This window comes from Penicillium hordei (assembly GCF_028827395.1).
Source record: "Penicillium hordei strain IBT 12815 chromosome Unknown utg000002l_segment0_segment0, whole genome shotgun sequence".
Classification (NCBI taxonomy): domain Eukaryota; kingdom Fungi; phylum Ascomycota; class Eurotiomycetes; order Eurotiales; family Aspergillaceae; genus Penicillium; species Penicillium hordei.
Window position 1 is genome coordinate 1,543,299 of NW_026623143.1, and position 17,736 is coordinate 1,561,034.

At 51.1% G+C, this 17,736-nt stretch overlaps 8 protein-coding genes across 8 annotated transcripts; 1 reads left to right on the top strand and 7 right to left on the bottom strand.

The window, feature by feature from the left end:
• Positions 1-81: 81 nt before the first annotated feature.
• N7537_003870 (Zn(II)2Cys6 transcription factor) lies at positions 82-2,174 on the bottom strand (the record flags this gene model as incomplete). Its single annotated transcript, XM_056894928.1, has 3 exons — positions 82-1,077; positions 1,130-2,113; positions 2,169-2,174. The coding sequence occupies 3 exons, from the start codon at positions 2,172-2,174 to the stop codon at positions 82-84; spliced, it is 1,986 nt and encodes a 661-aa protein (XP_056754676.1).
• A 524-nt stretch (positions 2,175-2,698) lies between these two features.
• Positions 2,699-3,600, bottom strand: N7537_003871 (uncharacterized protein; the record flags this gene model as incomplete). The annotated part of the gene is given in 2 exon segments (XM_056894929.1): positions 2,699-3,048; positions 3,060-3,600. 2 exon segments carry the CDS (start codon positions 3,598-3,600, stop codon positions 2,699-2,701), a joined length of 891 nt encoding a protein of 296 aa, XP_056754677.1.
• A 207-nt stretch (positions 3,601-3,807) lies between these two features.
• Positions 3,808-5,720, bottom strand: N7537_003872 (arylsulfatase; the record flags this gene model as incomplete). Its single annotated transcript, XM_056894930.1, has 2 exons — positions 3,808-5,509; positions 5,563-5,720. 2 exons carry the CDS (start codon positions 5,718-5,720, stop codon positions 3,808-3,810), a joined length of 1,860 nt encoding a protein of 619 aa, XP_056754678.1.
• Positions 5,721-6,118: 398 nt separating this feature from the next.
• N7537_003873 (sugar porter family MFS transporter) lies at positions 6,119-7,926 on the top strand (the record flags this gene model as incomplete). The annotated part of the gene is made up of 2 exons (XM_056894931.1): positions 6,119-6,365; positions 6,455-7,926. The coding sequence occupies 2 exons, from the start codon at positions 6,119-6,121 to the stop codon at positions 7,924-7,926; spliced, it is 1,719 nt and encodes a 572-aa protein (XP_056754679.1).
• Positions 7,927-8,277: 351 nt separating this feature from the next.
• On the bottom strand, positions 8,278-9,234 carry atfB (bZIP transcription factor atfB; the record flags this gene model as incomplete). The annotated part of the gene is made up of 1 exon (XM_056894932.1): positions 8,278-9,234. One exon carries the CDS (start codon positions 9,232-9,234, stop codon positions 8,278-8,280), a length of 957 nt encoding a protein of 318 aa, XP_056754680.1.
• A 667-nt stretch (positions 9,235-9,901) lies between these two features.
• N7537_003875 (uncharacterized protein) lies at positions 9,902-12,060 on the bottom strand (the record flags this gene model as incomplete). Its single annotated transcript, XM_056894933.1, has 3 exons — positions 9,902-10,605; positions 10,659-10,970; positions 11,019-12,060. The coding sequence occupies 3 exons, from the start codon at positions 12,058-12,060 to the stop codon at positions 9,902-9,904; spliced, it is 2,058 nt and encodes a 685-aa protein (XP_056754681.1).
• A 458-nt stretch (positions 12,061-12,518) lies between these two features.
• snf4 (AMP-activated serine/threonine-protein kinase regulatory subunit SNF4) lies at positions 12,519-14,496 on the bottom strand (the record flags this gene model as incomplete). Its single annotated transcript, XM_056894934.1, has 6 exons — positions 12,519-12,701; positions 12,764-13,230; positions 13,298-13,447; positions 13,534-13,657; positions 13,822-13,944; positions 14,347-14,496. The coding sequence occupies 6 exons, from the start codon at positions 14,494-14,496 to the stop codon at positions 12,519-12,521; spliced, it is 1,197 nt and encodes a 398-aa protein (XP_056754682.1).
• Positions 14,497-15,520: 1,024 nt separating this feature from the next.
• Positions 15,521-17,515, bottom strand: N7537_003877 (uncharacterized protein; the record flags this gene model as incomplete). The annotated part of the gene is made up of 1 exon (XM_056894935.1): positions 15,521-17,515. One exon carries the CDS (start codon positions 17,513-17,515, stop codon positions 15,521-15,523), a length of 1,995 nt encoding a protein of 664 aa, XP_056754683.1.
• Between the last annotated feature and the right edge of the window lie 221 nt (positions 17,516-17,736).

The following is a 17,736-nucleotide window of genomic DNA, read 5'->3' on the forward strand; positions in this document are numbered from 1 at the left end:
CAGAAAAGCAAACTCGCTGGTTATATGACCGCACCACCAAACCGTTAGGGTCATATATACATCTCGTCTCCAACAGGAGGTCTAAATAACTATGAAAAAGTCCGAAAACAATTCCCGCCTTACACATTTCGAGTCCGCCCATGTGCGCGACACATCCTGTCGCCTCGTCATCTCCTCCACAAGCACAAGGACCTTATCAGCAGTTGGGTGACGAGTGACGGAAGGTGCCGCGTCAGCTTCGTGGGCAGCAGCCATACGCTGAATCTCATGGAGAATCCACTTGCGCTGGTGCTCCGTACCTTCGAGCCCAGCAATGAACAGCGGCCATAGGAAGCTAATAGGCAGATGGTCCGGCCCGGTAGAGTCAATGGTAGCCAGTTGAATGATTTGCTCGACGGCACCGTTGACGCGGTCTGTGCGAGGATAGATTGCAAAAGCAACCCGGTGCAAGTAGATAAAATTTGCTAAGAAGTTAGCCACGTATTGTCGGAATGTGCGACAGATTTCCGATGCCACAGGCGCGCTCAAGATATCTGTTAGGGCTTCTGGTCGTCCGTAGACGTCTATTACTGATGGACGTCGGTGCCAGAGTGTTTCAAGGTCTGCGCCGACTTTGTGCGCGAGTTGGAGGACTTCGAATTCGTCGGTGAGGGTTCCACGGCTGCGATGGTGGAGGTCGATGCAGACTATTCGTCGGACGACTTGTTGGGCTTGTGCGAAGAATCGGAATGCTGGGCCAACGATTGCTTCGTAGACGAGGTAGTTGGGGCTGAGGAATGGGTCTTCTATGCTGTCTTCTTTTTTGGTGTCTGCTGGCGCTGTTATGTGGCGTGTTTGGGAAGGATTTGTATCTAGTGGCTTCATTGGTATGCTATGTTCTGGGATGTTGCCGAGCTCAGTGAGAGGATCGCCATCTCGGCCTGCAATCAAGGACTTGACATCTAGCAGCGAGACCCATGACACCAGGAGCTGACCGATACCGGTCCAATGCCGGGTACGATCGTAGAATCGTTGTAGGATAAGGTACCCGGAGTGAATATAAGAAGTTCCGGTACATATTTCGGGGGATGAGAGAATCTAGGACAATATGAGCCAAGTCCGCTCGATCTTGGGACCAAGCAGAACATACCTCGGATATCATTAAAAGAAAAATAGCACCAAGGACTTTGATGAGTGTAGAGTCAGTCACCTCGCCATGAATACAAGCTTGGATCTCCGAATTGGACACTCTATAAAAAGAAGGCGCCCAGCGCCATCTTTTCCCTTCCATAATCGCTTTATGGACATCTGCATAGCAGTATACAGCATTCAAAAGTGGACTAGAATCTCGCGCATGAGCCAGTAGCGCTGGCCGCATATACTTCCATTCGATGTTTATCGGCACAAAAAGAGTAGCCGGCGGGTCAATAGTAAGAAAGTGCTGTAGCAGCTGGTTCTCATACGAAGCACCGCCTGCGTCGGACAAGCTGCGCCGCGTAGTTGAACCCTCCGAACTGCTGCCTGTTAAGGTCCTATCAATAGGTGCAGACGGGGTATCTGGAGTAAGTGGAGTGCGTCGGTCTGCCGAAAAGTTCCCTTCATCCACGCCTGGTGTGAGTGTCGCGGGTCGCGACTGCGACGCCGGACTAGCGGTGAAAGTCATCGGGAGTCCGGTTGTCAAGTCCAGATGTTTCTGTTCTAGCTCGGAGGTGATCCCGCCCATAAAACCAAGCATATCAAACTCGGACGGATAGGAGTCCTGGCCTGTAGGGAGCTGCCGAAGTGTGTTTGTTGGGGCTGGGATTGCTTGGTGGCCGTCTGCACGGAGCACAGTACTGAAGAAGTTGATGTCGGGGGAGCGAGATGCAGACGCGGCTGCAGCGGAAGGGCCTGAACTTCCTGGGTCCGCTGTGTTACTGGGCGATGCAGTCGTAATGTTTGATGGGCGGGTTGATGATAAACCCCACCCCACGCTGGGGGCGATGAGTGGTTTGTAGAGACATCGTAAACGCAGTCGGTCACAATTGAAGCAGCTTGGTTGTCCTTCGTCGCACCGGACCTTACGCGCCCTGCATGTTAGGCACCCTGTTCGTCGACGCGGGCCGGATCTGCCAGCTCCCCGGGCTTTTGGCACCTAAGAATTCATGGTTAGTCAGGGTCAGAAAGAAGGCGAGAAATATTCAAAGTACCTCCATAATGGATCAAGCCCGGGTCAAAGCTAAAGAAAGCATCCTCCGTAGATACAAAGTACGGAGCAGTCGTAAAGAAATTCGATGTGGCTAATTTTCCCCGCAATCACGCCAGTTCTCGGGGATCTGTACGATGACGAGCTCGGATGGTCATCAGATTGAATTCGTGAGAATATTCGAAATGATATTGCAAATAAATATCCTACGGGAAGCTCTATGTTGTAGAGGTTCTAGCGGATCCTTAGGACGTTGCTAATATACACAACTTCCTGTGACTGGCGATCTACACGAAACTACACCTCTCTTGGGGACTGTTGATGTACTACAAAATATGACACCTATGCTTGCATCTTCATGCCTAAAAATACATGATCTACGTAATAAGCCATATTCTCAATTCAAAATTAGGTCAAGGGTATAGAAAAGATACAACAAATGCAAAATATAGGGGAAAACACCACCTTTGAGACGCATTTGTATCCCTATTCCAACCTTTATATACCTCTGAAAGATATATATAAAGTGCAATATCAACTCCCTAAACCCCCCTCCTCCTTCTCAGCCAACTTCCTCTGTACAAACCCCTCCATCCTATCCCTCTCTTCAACAGTCAACAACCCAATTCTATCCCCCAAACTCCCCTCCCCAAAGAACCTCCGATCAACCTTTGCCCAGTAGATAACATCAAAGGCCCAACTCCTCCTCGCCGCATAACTAACCCAGAACCCACCATTATCCCAGCTCTCTCGCATATGACCAGAAAGCCGATTCTCCTCACCAATAAACCCACGCCAAATATCAACATCCTCTCGCATCCGCAGCTCCTGCAAGAAAACCTCCAACCGGTTCTCATACACCTGCTCCCAGTCATCAAGCCCATCTTCTCAGTACTTTGGCCGTTCAAGCAACAGCCAGCGCGGCGGACTATACACAAACTCCAACGGGGCCGCATAAGTAGAGTATACACCGAGCGCAGCCTATCTTCGTCAATATAGGGATCGATAACAGGTCGTTCTTCATCCGGTATTCCGGGTATATTCAGTGCATCTACCAGATCAGCGTTATGGTTGATATACTCCATGATAATGAATGGGCCTAGGCCAAGCGGACTTTCGGCGCTGCTTCCATGGTGAAAGATGTGTGGGATGCGGATACCTGTGTTACGCTGGAGAAAACGCATGACGGAGATGGCTGAGGCGCCGTCGATGAAGTGGAGACGGATTATCATATTGAAGGACCCTTTCTGTGGTGGGAAGAGTTTGTCTGCTACACTTTGTCGGTGGGTTTTGATTAATGTTGCTATTCTTCTCCTGGAGCCTGAGGTGAGGAGGCTTGTTTCCCAGGTTGATAGTTCGTCGTCGCTTTTGTCCCACGCTACTTCGTCGAAGTACATTAGTTTGCCTTTCATGATTGGTGATATTTTGGGATTCATGGTGCTCCTGGGATAGGGAGTGCTAGGTTCAGGGGATATTATTGTGTCTATGATGGATATATCTAGATCATGGTGAATCCCTTTACCCCGCGGTTACTCAGGAGTTATCGGCAAGTTACATGTTCTGAAACAAGACCGTCAGACTTCTAAGTCATTTCTATTCTGTTTGGTCTGGTTGAATGATTCAGGGATTCTTCTACCACTCCCTCAGAAAGGCTTTACAGTCCGCTGAAACCTGGGCGGCTGACGCGTGAACTTCTCCGGCTCATCCCTCGCTCCATCTTTCCAATAATCAAACTCCATCCACGCATTCTCAGGCATTTGCGCCTCAGTCGCTTCCAAAAACTCCCCAAGATCAGGACAAAGCGGAACAATACCCGTCTCAAGCACATACTGATCCCAGAGCTTAAGCAACTGCTTCAACTTCTCCGGCTTGGCATCTGCCAGATCATGAATCTCTCCGGGATCCTGCACAAGATTATACAACTGCCACTTCTCCGGGCCCTTAGGCTTAGGAATAAAAATGATCTTCCAATCCGCGCAACGCAAGGCAGCCCGTCCACACGTCTCCCATCCTTGAATAAACTCAACCGGGTGGATCCGCTCTGCCCGACCCACCGCCCAGGGGTGGAAGCTCCGTCCTCGCATCTCCACGATCTCACGACCTTGGTACGTCGGCGCCGGGTGCTTGATCCCCGCCATATCCAAGATTGACGGGGCGAGATCCATAACCGTGGCGAACTGATCCGTAATCCCGCCTTTACCGACCGCAACATCTGCAGGGTTGATATTGAAATTCGCAGGGAAGCGACAGGTGAATGGGACGCGCACGCCGCCCTCGGTGGTATACGCCTTATACAGACGCGATGGCGCAGTGGCAGCCTGCGCCCAGCGCGGACCGTACCAGATAAACGAGTTCCCGTTCCCGAGGTTCTCTAAGCTGTTGTCGTAGTATTTCTGCAGATGGGGCATGACGCCGTTCTGCACCATTGGGTAGGCTTCGTATGCGGCGCCTTCTGCTCCGTTGTCTGACATGAAACACACGAATGTGTTATCCAGCTCGTCAATAGAGCGCAGGTACTCGACTACTTTCCCGATGTTCGAATCAATGCACTCGACCATCCCCGCGAACACCTCCATCGCAACTGCGGACTTTTTCTTCTCCTCCGCGCTGTACGCCTCCCACTCTTTAACTTCCTCCGCTTGCACGGGATGCGGCTCGACATCATCCCGCACCATTCCCAGCTCCTTCAGACGCTGTAGTCGCTTCTCGCGGAGCACGTCCGGACCGTCGTCATACACTCCGCGGTAGTGGTCGATATACTCGCGCGGTGCTTGTAGCGGCCAGTGCGGCGCTGTGAAGGGGAGGTATGCGAAGAACGGACGGTCTCCCTGTCCATCGAGACCTTCGCTGCCACCACAGGCTTTCCATTCTTTCAGGTAATCCACCATCTTATCCCCGTACCCGTCGGAAGAGTACCAGTCTTCTGGTAGACGGTGCACGTACTCCCCATCTTCCATGTGCAGGGCAATATAGCTCGCCTCGATGAAAGTCGGGATCTTGTCCTTGTCTTTCAGCTCCGGCTCAAAGGCATAGTGGTTTGAACAGGCAGGCAGGTGCGCGAATGAGCGCTCAAAGCCTCGCTTGTGTGGTGATCTCTCTGGTGTTAGACCTAAGTGCCACTTGCCCGACATCACTGTGTGATATCCCCCGTCGCGTAGGACCTCGGGGAGTGCGACGACCCGCTCGTTAAGGTATCCTTCGTACCCGGGCATGCCGCGCTGCGGCGCAGTGCTCATGTCTGACCCTTTAGGCCCATTTTGGCCGGAGATGTTAGTCCATTCGATTAAGTTGCCTAGACCGGCGATGTGGTGGTCTGTGCCGGTCATGATCATGGCACGGGTGGGACTGGGCTTTGTGAGCTTGATTGGAAGCCAATGGTCCGAGTAGGGGAGACTTACGAGCATGCTGCTGCCGCGTGGAAATCGGTAAATCGGAGGCCTTCCTTGGCGATCTGGTCGATGTTGGGCGTGCGGATCTCTCCGCCGAAGCAGCCTACATCGGAGAAACCGAGGTCATCGGCGACTATGACGAGGAAGTTGGGGCGTTTAGATGTCATTGTCAAGAGACATTTGAAAATAGGGGGTATAAGTGGTATGTCAACAGTTATATCAGATCTAGCAGACCCGACCTAATAAACATCATATGTAAATGATCGCCAATCGGCCATCGGCCATCGGCAAGAAATGCGGGGATTAAGACTCCACATTTTTTATGTGGACTATGAAAAAGGAGAATTGGGCCAATAACATTGGAATCACGCAATATCAGGAGTATAAGAGGATATAAGAATAGTTAAGAATAGTTAAAAAGTATAGAAGACATCAGGTACTGGGAAGGATGTCACGCAATCACAGTAGTGACATAATCCATCGATCCATCGATCTACCTCATACAACCCTACATTCCCTCTTTCGGACTTCCTATGACACCTTTGACTCAATTTCTATCTAGACCATGTCAAATGTAAATATACCTTCCTCCCCATTTTCGAAATGGTATAATACTCTCCATACCTGGTGGAGCTCAACACCCACAATCTCCTACGCGCAGCTCCCCCAAACACCACAATCGAACCCCCCACCCCCAGCTACAATGGAAACAGAAACAGCTCGACCACCAAAACCCCACTGGCGCATATACTGGTTCGCTCTCGTACTCTGCTCCGGCGGAGCCTTATTCGGCTATGACTCGGGGGTAATTGGTGAGTAACACTCCACCAACCTCTCTACCTACCCATCCCAGCATTCCAATATATTCCGATTTATTCCAATCTATACTAATACCACCCAGGCGGTGTCCTAACCTTCAGAACCTTTCAAACCTCCTTCTCAATCCACCCCTCCAGCAAAACCCACACAAGCGCCATCGCCGTAGGAATCCAACAAGCCGGCGCCTTCACCGGCTGTTTCCTAATCTGGCCAATAACAAACCACTACGGCCGTCGCGTCGCGATGGCTCTCTGCTCTGCGATTTTCACTCTGGGCGTAATCCTCGAAACCATCGACTCCCACTCCCTCCCCGTGTTCTATCTTGGCCGCGTAATCTGCGGACTAGGCGTCGGCGGGTCCGCAACCGTGATCCCAATCTACATGTCCGAGATGAGTCCGAAGGAGATCCGGGGGAGATTGGGGAGTTGTTATCAGCTCACATACACGGTAGGGATCCTTGTTTCGTATTGGGTTGATTATGGGGTTAAGATGATGGGGGAGGGGGTTGGGGCGCGACAGTGGCAGGTTCCTGTTGCTTTGCAGCTTGTGCCGGGGGTTTTGATGGGGGTTGGGATGTTGGGAGTGAAAGAGAGTGTGAGGTGGTTGCTTGCAGTGGGGAGGGGGGCGGAGGCGTGGGAGAGTCTTGTTTGGGTGAGGGGTGGGGAGGGGGGGGGGGTTCGAGGGGAGTTTGAGGATATGAAACGGGGAGTGGAGGTAGAGAGGGAGGTTACTGATGGGTTTAGGGTTTGGGAGTTAGTCGAAGGGGGGAATTTGAAGAGGATGGGGATTGCTGGTGGGTTGTTTCTTGCGCAGCAGTCGACGGGATCGACGGCATTGGCGTATTTCGGGCCGCAGTTTTTCGAGCTGCTTGTTGGGGCTGGGAACCGGACACTTTTATTGACAGGGATTTTTGGCGCGATCAAGGTCGTTGCTTGTTTGATTTTTGTGGTGTTTTTGTCCGATCGGTTTGGGAGACGACCGCTGTTGGGTGGTGGTGCGGCGTTTATGGCGGTTTGTATGATTGCCACTGCAGCGGTTGTCAAGTCTTACCCCCAGCCTGGAGATGGGACGGTTACTTCTTCGGGAATTGCCACGGTTGCCTTGATATACCTCGATATCATCGCTTACAACTTCAGTTGGGGTCCATTGCCGTGGCCGTGTGCGAGTGAGATCTTCCCGACGCGCATCCGTGAGCCTGGTGTTGCGTTCGGTGTTGGGTCACAATGGTTGTTCAATTTTGTTTGGAGTTTCTCGACACCGTACATTCAGCAGAGTCTGGGATGGGGTACATTCTTGCTCTTTGGATTGCTGGATGTGGTGATTGTGGGCTTTACCTACTTCTGCCTGAAGGAGACGGCTGGCAAGTCTCTCGAGGAGATTAATGGGTTGTTTGGTCGAGTTGATCCGGATGCTGAGCATGGGTGGAAGGATCTAAATGATGATGCTGCATCGCATGTACCTGCTGAAAGACATCAAGATGCTCAGATTGATGCCAAACCACTGCAGTCCAAGCATCGGACTGCGCATGTCGAGTCAACCGCTGGACGGCCTTGACTTGTTATATCATCAGTTCTCTTTTATCTACCATGTATATATTGATAGAAACAACTTCATTCCCATCTGCCATATTGTGGAAGATACATCCCAGGTAACCTGGCTATGGTCCACAGCAACAATCCACCCCCTAGCCAATCGCCCTCAAGGCAGCTAGAATTGACAAAAATAATACTGAATATCAAAAGCTTCCGTTTACTCAGGTCGGAATCAAAACGCCAGACACCCTCCAGTTCCACTGGATCGCAATTCAAAGGTTTGCAAAAATCCACAACGCCAGACAGACCTGCTGCCACCCCCCATTACCTCCACATAAAAAGTTCGTTATCACATAAGCATTCCTGTTCACACTCACACATTGATCAAATCATCAAATGTATCCTCTGCCGAGAAAGAATAAGACCCCTCAGAGACAAGCGAAGCCTCCGACTCACGACGCATCTGCTGCTCAAACGCCTCCGCCGCCGCCGCAGCAGCCGGCTCAAGCTGGAGGGGATCATCAAAGCCAAACGACATGGCCGCCGAGGCCGGAGCAGACACAGACACCGCAGCGGTAACGGGAGCCGGAGGTTCGAGCGGGGAAACAGAAGGATTGTTATCTGAGATTCTGACGGGCGAATCCGGCAACGCAGGCGGGGCATCGTTATCGGTGATCTTCTTTACCATCTGCGCAAGATGAAGTCTAATGGGTTCATCTCCACACTGAGCATGTTTTAGGACCTCATTCTTGAGACCGAGGATCTCCGATCGCAGCCGTGCAATCTCCGCGATAAGCTGCTCTTTCTTCTGGGACTGTTCCTTGAAGTCGAATTCCAGCTTCTGGGTATGCTCTTTCTTCTTCTGGCGACACTTGCTTGCTGCAAGACGATTTCGCTCTAGGAATTTGGCACGCTTGGCGCGTTCGTGTGGGGCGTCGTCGAGATCTGGACTGAGACTTGCAGCGGCGGCTTCGTATTCTCGCACACGCCGCCGTTTGCTTGCGCTTTCCATCATGTTTAGGGAGAGATCGCGGCCTTGATCGTCGTATGGGGGCGGGGTTGGTTGGCCATTTCGGACTTGGGCGTTTTTAAGGTCCCGCTCGAGTGCGGAATTGGCAAATGCTGCCGAGTCGGGTTTATCCCAGGCAGTATCCATTGGTGAGATGGGGCTCAGACCCCAGAGTTGGTCGTCGTCTGGAATGGGAAGACCTAGGAAATCACCTGAAAAGGAAGATGTGAATGGTGATGGATCGATGTTGATATTTGCAAGGCCTGGAGGTAACCCTGACGGTAAACCTGATGGCATTGCAGATTTGAGGTTGGTAGACATGTCAAGAGAGAGAAGCTTTCGAGAAGAAAGTTATGTTCCTTCTAAAACATGGAGAGAGAAAGCAAGAGAGCACACTAAGGAAGCTAAGACAGGCTCTCTTGCCCTAATAACCCTAAACAGAAATAAAAAAAAGGGCTCACTGCCTGCCTTTCGGTCTTTCTGACTCACTGATTCACTGATTCACTGATTCATTCAGGAGGGTTTGGTCGGTGCCTGAAGAAGGGCAGAGTCCAGGTGCGGTCGACCTGGTTGGAGCCACGGTCGGACAAGACTTCCTGCGGTCCAGAAGATCCGGGCGAATGGGCACAGAATTAGGATGTTGGGGGATGGGAGATGTTTTTGGTGTCACCATGGGAATGTTCAAATGGAAAAGAAATGAAAGTGAAAAGGAATGTATTTTTTTATCTTTTTAACCCCCCTTCAAACGCTGTAGAGGCCTAGACCTGTCCAGGTCTAGACTCTCGTGAGTATAAAAATCATAAAGGACAACGGTAAGGCATAAAAAGACATAAAAACAAAAAAATAATGAATGGTATCCAACAGGATTCAAAGCCGAATGGGAAAACAAAAACAGGGTTGGGCTGGTGGAGAGAAGTATAGAGGTTTTTCTAGAATCCAATCAGAGAACCCAACCTGGTTTCTCAATATGAAACAGGGCTTTGTCCAATTATTCTCTGCCCACCACGTACCGTCCACTTGTCCAGTGTCGCAACTGTCGGTGCACGAAATGCCAATTATTGAGCAACAGACCCGCCACCCGTTGATCATCAATCTCCTTTTGAACTGCTGTCGAGGCCCCTTCTGGCTTCTCTTGCCCCTTGGGCCCGAGGAGTAGCGGTCCAAACACCCGCACCAACTCGTGGAAGTTCGGACTCGCCACTGGATCACGGAGCTCCATCCCGGGTTGCTCTTGGACGGTGGTCTCCGCATTCACCAACAAGGAAAGTAGCCCAAATACCGCACAGATAAGGTCGCGCTGCATCTCAGGAGCAAGGGCAATGAGCGCAAGGCATATCAGTTGCACTCGGGCGGCAGTCGTTGGGCTCGCCTCAGACATACAATCTGGCACACGAAGGTGATGAGATTGATTGGGGATGGAGTGATAGTACATCGCCCTCAAAACCTGGTAGAGCCGGACACTCCCGAGGATCCCGTTTGGAAGCCCCGCTAACACGGCCTTGAAGGCCCAGGCCACACCCAACACGGGCGCCGAGTTTTCATGAAGCTGCGGCATGGCTACCACACGCAAGGTAAGGGAAATCTTCGACTCATCTTTCTCCGCCTCGAGCACCTGGCTAGCAAAGTGATCATACAACCGAGTGGCGGCTTTCAGATCGCCGGACTGGATGAAGATCTCAGGAGTGTCAACACCTGCAGGAACCCGGGGTCAGTCAAGTCATGACGTAGAAGAAACAGCCACCAACCATATTTGTGCAGAAACATCAGAGTTGCCACAATGTATGCAGGCAGCTGCACGGGACAAGGGGCCAAGTCCGTCAGCATAAGATAGCCATATCCTCCAAGACGGGCTAATGTCTCAATCGATCTTCCTTGCAACGAAGTCATTGGAGTCGGACGGCGCAGATTCGTGAATGTTTTCATTCGTCGCAGCTTAGGAGGCGGTGCCAAAGGGGTTGTGTCGGCATCCAAACTGGATCGCACCTTGCGAACTTTACCCAACAATCCGAATCCACGACGACTCGTGCCCTCTTCCTCGGTGGGATTACCCTCTGCTTCTAGAATCTATTCAGTGGCAATCCATGCACAAGAAAAGATAAACCTACGTGGACTTGGAGTCTCATCACCTGGAATGGAAATCGGAATACCAAACTGAGATGCCATGCGATTAAAGGCCGAAATCGCCTTGGGCGAGTCAAGTGTGCTAGTCCAACTAACTTGACTTGTTTGGCTGTTGGCCGAACTTGCCCTCTGAGCATCCTGTTCTGCGGGCTCGGCTAGTTCGATGACAGGTTCGATTGTGTCAAAATCAGTCTCAGCGATAGGCTCCAGTGTCCCTTCAGAAGCCCTGGATGATTCCTCTCGGCTCGTGCCTGCACTATGCCTCGAAGGTCCCGGCTTTTCTTGTCCGACGTCGACGGCTTTCCCATCTGAGAATGGGTCCGAAGCCTCCTGGGTATGAGTCTTGGGGTTGCTGCTACGATCAGGGTAATACAGCATGAGTCCCGGCCATCCCCACTCCTCCAAGGGTTCCTGAATAGGCATCGCGATGTGTCGGGCAGGGTCTCGGCAAACGGTATCCTCAGTCTGGCTGGACTCCTGAGAATGAGTTGTCTGAGCGCTGACCTTCCGCCCTGATTTTGGGTCATCGAACCTGACGGACTTGCCAGCGGCTGTAGACGACTCCCCGGCAGCGGTATCCAGCTCAATGGGATTGGAGGACAAAGGTATGGAACTCGGTCTCTCTCTGTGGGAACTCTCCTGCGCAGTTTGAGGCTGTGTGTCTGTGATAGGATCCTCTTCGTGGGATAAGCTGCCACGCAAGCGAGCAACCATTTTCTTCAGACGCCTGGTACCATTCTTGGACCGAGGAAGTTCGCTAGTGTCTTGGGCGTATTGGGCATTCGAACCATTTCCGGTATTGTCAGTATTGTCAACGGGGGCTACTGCGGCCGAGCCAGATGGCTTGTTTGCGCTGGGTCCGGCTTCGGTTGTTGGCTCATCGCCTAGTTCATTCGAAGCGGCTTCTGGCTGAGGCTTCAATGGATCTCCTTCAGACGGCTGACGCCATCGTGGCCAGGCAGCACGAGATGCAGCAGGGTCGGGTGTCTCAGATCTGGACCGGAACGCTTTTCTAAGACGCCGCATGATTACGTTTGGATAATGTATACGAGAGGAAGAGATGAAGATGAAGTAAGGACTACGATGGGGGCCCGGGGATATCCACGGGTGACTTGGCCAAGGTCTTGTCCTTGAGGAAGGAGCTGAGATACAGGAAGGTACGTCTTAACATCAGGGTCAAGGTTCAGCCAACAATATAAGATAATGCTTCAAACATTCAAGATCTTCCAAGTCTATTTCTGAGCAATAAAAAAACAAAAGTTTTGGAATCCATATCATTACCTCTGTACATTCGTAAAGCCCAAAATCAAAATAATAGCCCAGAACAAGCATGACCTCGCCGGGCCCATGTGCTCCCAAGCAATTCATATGTTATCTTCATCTTCGAGGGATCCCTCGAAGAACCAGAACAGGGCAGATCAAAACGCCGGAACTATGCAAAACGGAATATGTATGGGAGAAGTCACTTGCAAACTCGAAGCCGATCAGGCTTCCTCATTCTCTCCCTCGAGAAGAATATAGTGCAGGATATCACTCAGAGTCAGAACGCCCTTGAGCTTGAAGTGCTCATCCACGACAACGAGACGGTGCACCCGGGATTTGCGGATAGTGTCAAAGATAGTGTCCAGTCCATCATTCAAAGAACATGTGTAGATACCCGGGAAACCCTGCGCAGAAGGTACAGCTGTAAGTATCAAACTGATATCATCAGGAACGGAGGGTCACATACCGGAGAACGTTTCTTCAATGCTTCCCCAACCGTGAGGCTCAAATCATCGTAGAAACCACCCTTAATCAGGGTAATGACATCGACCGACTCGAATACATTATACACCACGCCTTCCGAGTTCACAATCGGGACACTGGATATGCTGCGCTCGACCAAAATATGAATGACATCAATAACCGGGGTATCCATCGAAGCCGTGGCAACGTTATCATACGATCCAAGCAAGAGTTCCCCCAGCGGACGCCGCAGCTGCTGCGTATCGGGGACATTGACAGCGACAAATTTCAAGATACGATATTGTGTGATGACGCTGAGAACGTGGGGCCGCTCGGTCTGGCTATCGCTGGTGACGAGGGGAATACGGCGGGCGCGCGATTCCAGCATGCGCCGACAGGCATCGTAAAGAGGGCGCTCTGGATCGATGGAGACGGTCTCCGGCGGCGCCACGCCTAGCGCCTTTTCAACTTCTGTATATTCCCGTTAGCCAGGTGTACCTGCAGGAAATGCGGCGACACGGGGGAGGGCCCAACGCACCTCGCAAACTATCCAGGCGGAATTGATCGATTTGGTCCAGTGCGGCGGGGTTCTGGAAATAGTATTGGATGACATTGATGTAGTCGGAGGTGGTCAGAAGACCTGCGAATTTGGAAGCTTTGGAGTCCCACAACGGAGCTGAAACGATGCCTGTACCTCCCGATTTCCCGGTTCGCAGTCAGCTGGAGTCCAGCAATTTTGTAGAAAAGGATGTGAAGGGATCGCGGGAAACGTACCGTTTTGAATCAGGATGTTCAGACTCTCCTTGACGGAAAGCGACGTATCGAAGATGATGAGTCGGAAGCTGAGCGGTAGGACATCGTAGGAGTTTCGGGCCTTGAGGAAATCGCGAATGGCGCGCTGTTTGCGTTAGTCAAGATCTGGATATGGCCCCAGGTGATTTGGTGACTGGTGAACCCATGCCCCGAAACACGTTCACAATGTCCGATCCCCCACAGTGTCCAACGTCAGGTATAAAGAGGGGTTCCCCACCCTCTTTTGAAAAAGCAAAAAGGGAGACTTACAAGGCCTTGTCTCTCTTCCCGGTCGATCGCTCGCTCGGAGGCCATTGGGGGCGTAGGTACGAGGATGGGCTGCACGAAAGGCGCGTGACCAGAGATGAAGGTCCCGAGTCGAGGGTCTTCCGCCTTTCGATATGTGGGGGAGAGGGATCCTACGCAACCAGATTGAAATTTATTGGAAAAAGGGATACTAACAGGAAAATTTAATTGGAATATCTTACATGTGTTATTTTCTTTTTTTTTTTTTTCATATCAGATTATAATATTTGAATATTTCGATTGGGCTGCAAGTATGCGGGTTATACGGAAACATTGGAATGATCCTTGTTCAATGATATATGGATGTTGCCGCTCCTCACCTTTCCCTCGCCTTTCCATCTCCTCGTACTTATGGTGCGAGGTATGCCATTAACCATTTGATACTATACATTAGACTCGTTTACATTGGTATATTTAGACAAAGTATCACCAGATGATACAGCAGGTCCAATCTCGGGCAAATATCATATAAATCCATATGATACTCACGGATTCAAGCCGTTGTTTGACAAGTTCGATTGCCTGCGCCTTCTTCATCGTCAGCTGTTCACGGGGATTTACCAGAGCAGTCGAAGCGTTTGACGATTCTGTGTGCGGCTGGGGTTCCAACTTCAAGGGCTGTGAGCGCACTGGAGCCATGATGATAGTAGTTGAACTATGTTATGAAGAATTCGGAATCTGGATTGATGGTCAACAATTTCCTGGGGATCTAGCTCCATATTCAAACACTTTGGGGGACATCGTTCAGAGAGCTTATGCCGTTAACAGATAGCAGGATTCAGGGCACAACATCGTCTATCACATCTGCGTAGGAAGTTAGCATCCACTTGGCGAACATTCTATACCCAACTGTTTCAGTTACTTCTGTTCCCAGTGTTGGTTGGATACCAGCTTTCGAGATGACTTGGTAACAAACGGGTTGACGGGGGGGTATGCGCTTAGATTAAGGACATTCAAGTAAATAGAAGTAAAACATGACTCAAAGTTCCCATCTATATACTCCCGTCGCAGCCTGGCAGATAACGCGCTTTGCCCTATAGAAGGATTAGAGGGCAGAGAGATTCAGGGGTCGTTGTGTACCATGCGCCACGCGCCCAGAGGCATAGTACAAGAGATATAGTGACCGTGATACTGAAGGAATCGGCGGCTGTGAATGGGGAAAGTAGGAAGGAGCGACTCTCAACGAGTTGACAAGAGCCACCCGTTGTTTTCTCAGCTCATATTAACCTTCATATGTATATCCAAAGCCATATATACATGACCATGCACGCAAGGGCAACACGAAGCAACCGACAACGTATTAGGCTCTCGTTGCAAAGTTGAGTGTGACAAGAAAATATGAAACTACTAGGGAGGACAAGAGAAGCACGGGAACGTGCTGTTGGCAGATCAAAGCGCTAGGATAGAAACAGACCCGAATGAAACCATGGCTATTATATGATATGGCTCTAAAAGATAAATATCTCGAGGCGAAAAAAAAGAGAAAGAAAGAAACTGACCCAAAAGAAAACCATGTAACGCCGCCGCAGCCATGCAAGGTATCATCGCAAAGCACATTTTGTCCAAATTCTAGAACCAGCCAGAACCTGATTCCTTGGGTAAATACATGAAAGAGGTGTAGGAGACGGATCAAAGCCCAACGACCGAATACCTGTAGCCGGGTCTAGAGGTGTCCGTGTAACTTGAATCGGTAGATGCAGGTGTGGTTGGCACCCCAATTTGAGGTCACTCGGAAGACAACCTTGTCCACGCGGATTGTTGACACGTCGACGATGGTGTTGAGCTTGAATGTCTGTGCATAGTCCGGGCTGTGGAGGTCGTATTCGACCTTCCCGATGCGGTAGAAGTTGGGGCCGAGGATTGGGTCGTCTGAGTAAGCGCTTGGAGGTTCGAAGGGGTTGCTCCGACGCAATAGATCCATCACCAACCCGTGAAGTGAACCGATTCCAGGGATTAGGAATCCCCCAAGTCCTGTTTCGCGGGACGAAGGGGCCTGGGTTGACGGCGGCGCTTGTGACACTGTGGCATCTCCGAAGAGTTTCAGGAAGCCACGACCAGGTCGAGCCTCGGGCGTTGGTTTGGCTTTGACTGGTGTTTTGTGCGGGTTCACTTTGAAGCGAGCCCACAGCTCAATTGTTCGAGGTGCCGCTTCTGGTTCGAGAGAAGCGCCCGCGGGAATGTGCTCAACGACCAACTCTTCTGCCACGATGTCGCGGCCGAGAAGGACAGATAGTTGGGTTATTCCATTGCGAGGGGCACTGCACCAGCAGTCGCCTACCTCTTCCCACGTGCTAAGGGCAGACATGGGGGATTGCGGTGCTCGGAGGGTGCGTCGTGTTGCAAATGAAGTCGCCCAGAGGAGTGCTCGGAGGGAAGCGCTCTGCTTGGGACCCAAAGTTGGTGATGTTTTCGCTGGGTCAATGATTGCCCCCAATGCCACCGAAAGGAAATTCACCTTATAGACCGGTTTCTGATGGAGGCTTGCATCCGTGGGCGTCGAATCATGAATGGACTTTTCCGATCGAACAGAGCTGATCTCTTTCGACAGGGATGACATCTGAATGTCCATTTTTGATACCTGGTTCCGAAGGCTATGGAAAACTTCCGGTTTAGACATGTTTACGTTCGAAGACAAGTCCCAATCCAGAACACCATGATCTAGATAAACGCGAAGCTTTGCGGCAATCAGGGGCATGAAGATAAAGCTCAGGAACAAAAGCAAATAGAAGGCACCCCGGATCCAGTTTTGATAGGGGCCCTCCATTACTGCCGAGAACATCTGCATCCAGCTTTTTGGGCGTACCCCGGTGAGGGGTTCATTGTTACTCTGGGGCTCCTGATGTTGGGGTCGCACTGATCCTAGCCATCGACGCAAAAAGCCTTCCTTAGGGACATCGGGCTCTAAATCGTGATATATCGCCGATTCAAACTTATCTTCTTCTTCTTCTTTTTCCTCTTCTTCTTCCTCCTCCTCCTCGAGAACATTAGCCAGGCCAGAAATTCGTCGAGGGGGCGCTGTGATATTGCGTCCATGTTTGCTTGGTCGCGTTCTTTGCAGGTCATCATCGTTAATATCACGTTCCAGATTCCAAGACGCAACAGAAGCATTGTCGACAGAGCTGTGGCGGAATGGCGAGCTGCTACCCAGAGGACTGTGAATGCGAGGAGATCCTGCCCGCTGAAGCGGCGATGGATAAAGAGGAGAGTTCGACAACTGGCGTTTTAATGGGGGTTGAGCGCCCGGACTAGAGTCCGTTGATACCGAATGTGGAACAGGAGGCGAAGGAGTTTGATCGGAATGTTCGTCTGCTGCATTGTGTAGCGACTGCTGAAGCTGAGCCTCGTCGGGTGTTGGCTCACGCTTTGACTGGCGTGCTTGGGGGCCTTGCTTCTTCTTTGTAGCGGCTGTTCGCTTCCGAGCAACCTCAAGATGGGCATCGACTGCTCCAACCGCCTGGTCAATCCCAACATTGGGCCGCATCGACATGCGCTTGGGTAATGCTGTGGTAGTAGTAGCGCCATAGTTGAACGATGCTTGGACTGGAACACTGGGCAAAACAGGTCCTTGCACAAGGTCGAGGATGGACTCAAATTCGGGCGCCGGATGTGGCCGTTGAGGAGTCGCGCCAGCCCGGCGCGTAGCACGTTTAGGCGGCATCTGTACCTTTAACCTCTAGGGCGGATTCCAAAGATGATATGTTGTTCTTGTTTTGTATCTAGTTGAGATATCAGCTTTGGACTGGACAAGTAAAGCAGAACAAATCCAGTCAATGGGACATAATCAATGTGTAAATTGAAACCTGGGAATACCAAGCAATGATTGAAACAGGACATCCACACATTCATGTATCAAGACATAATACAACATAAACTGGAAAT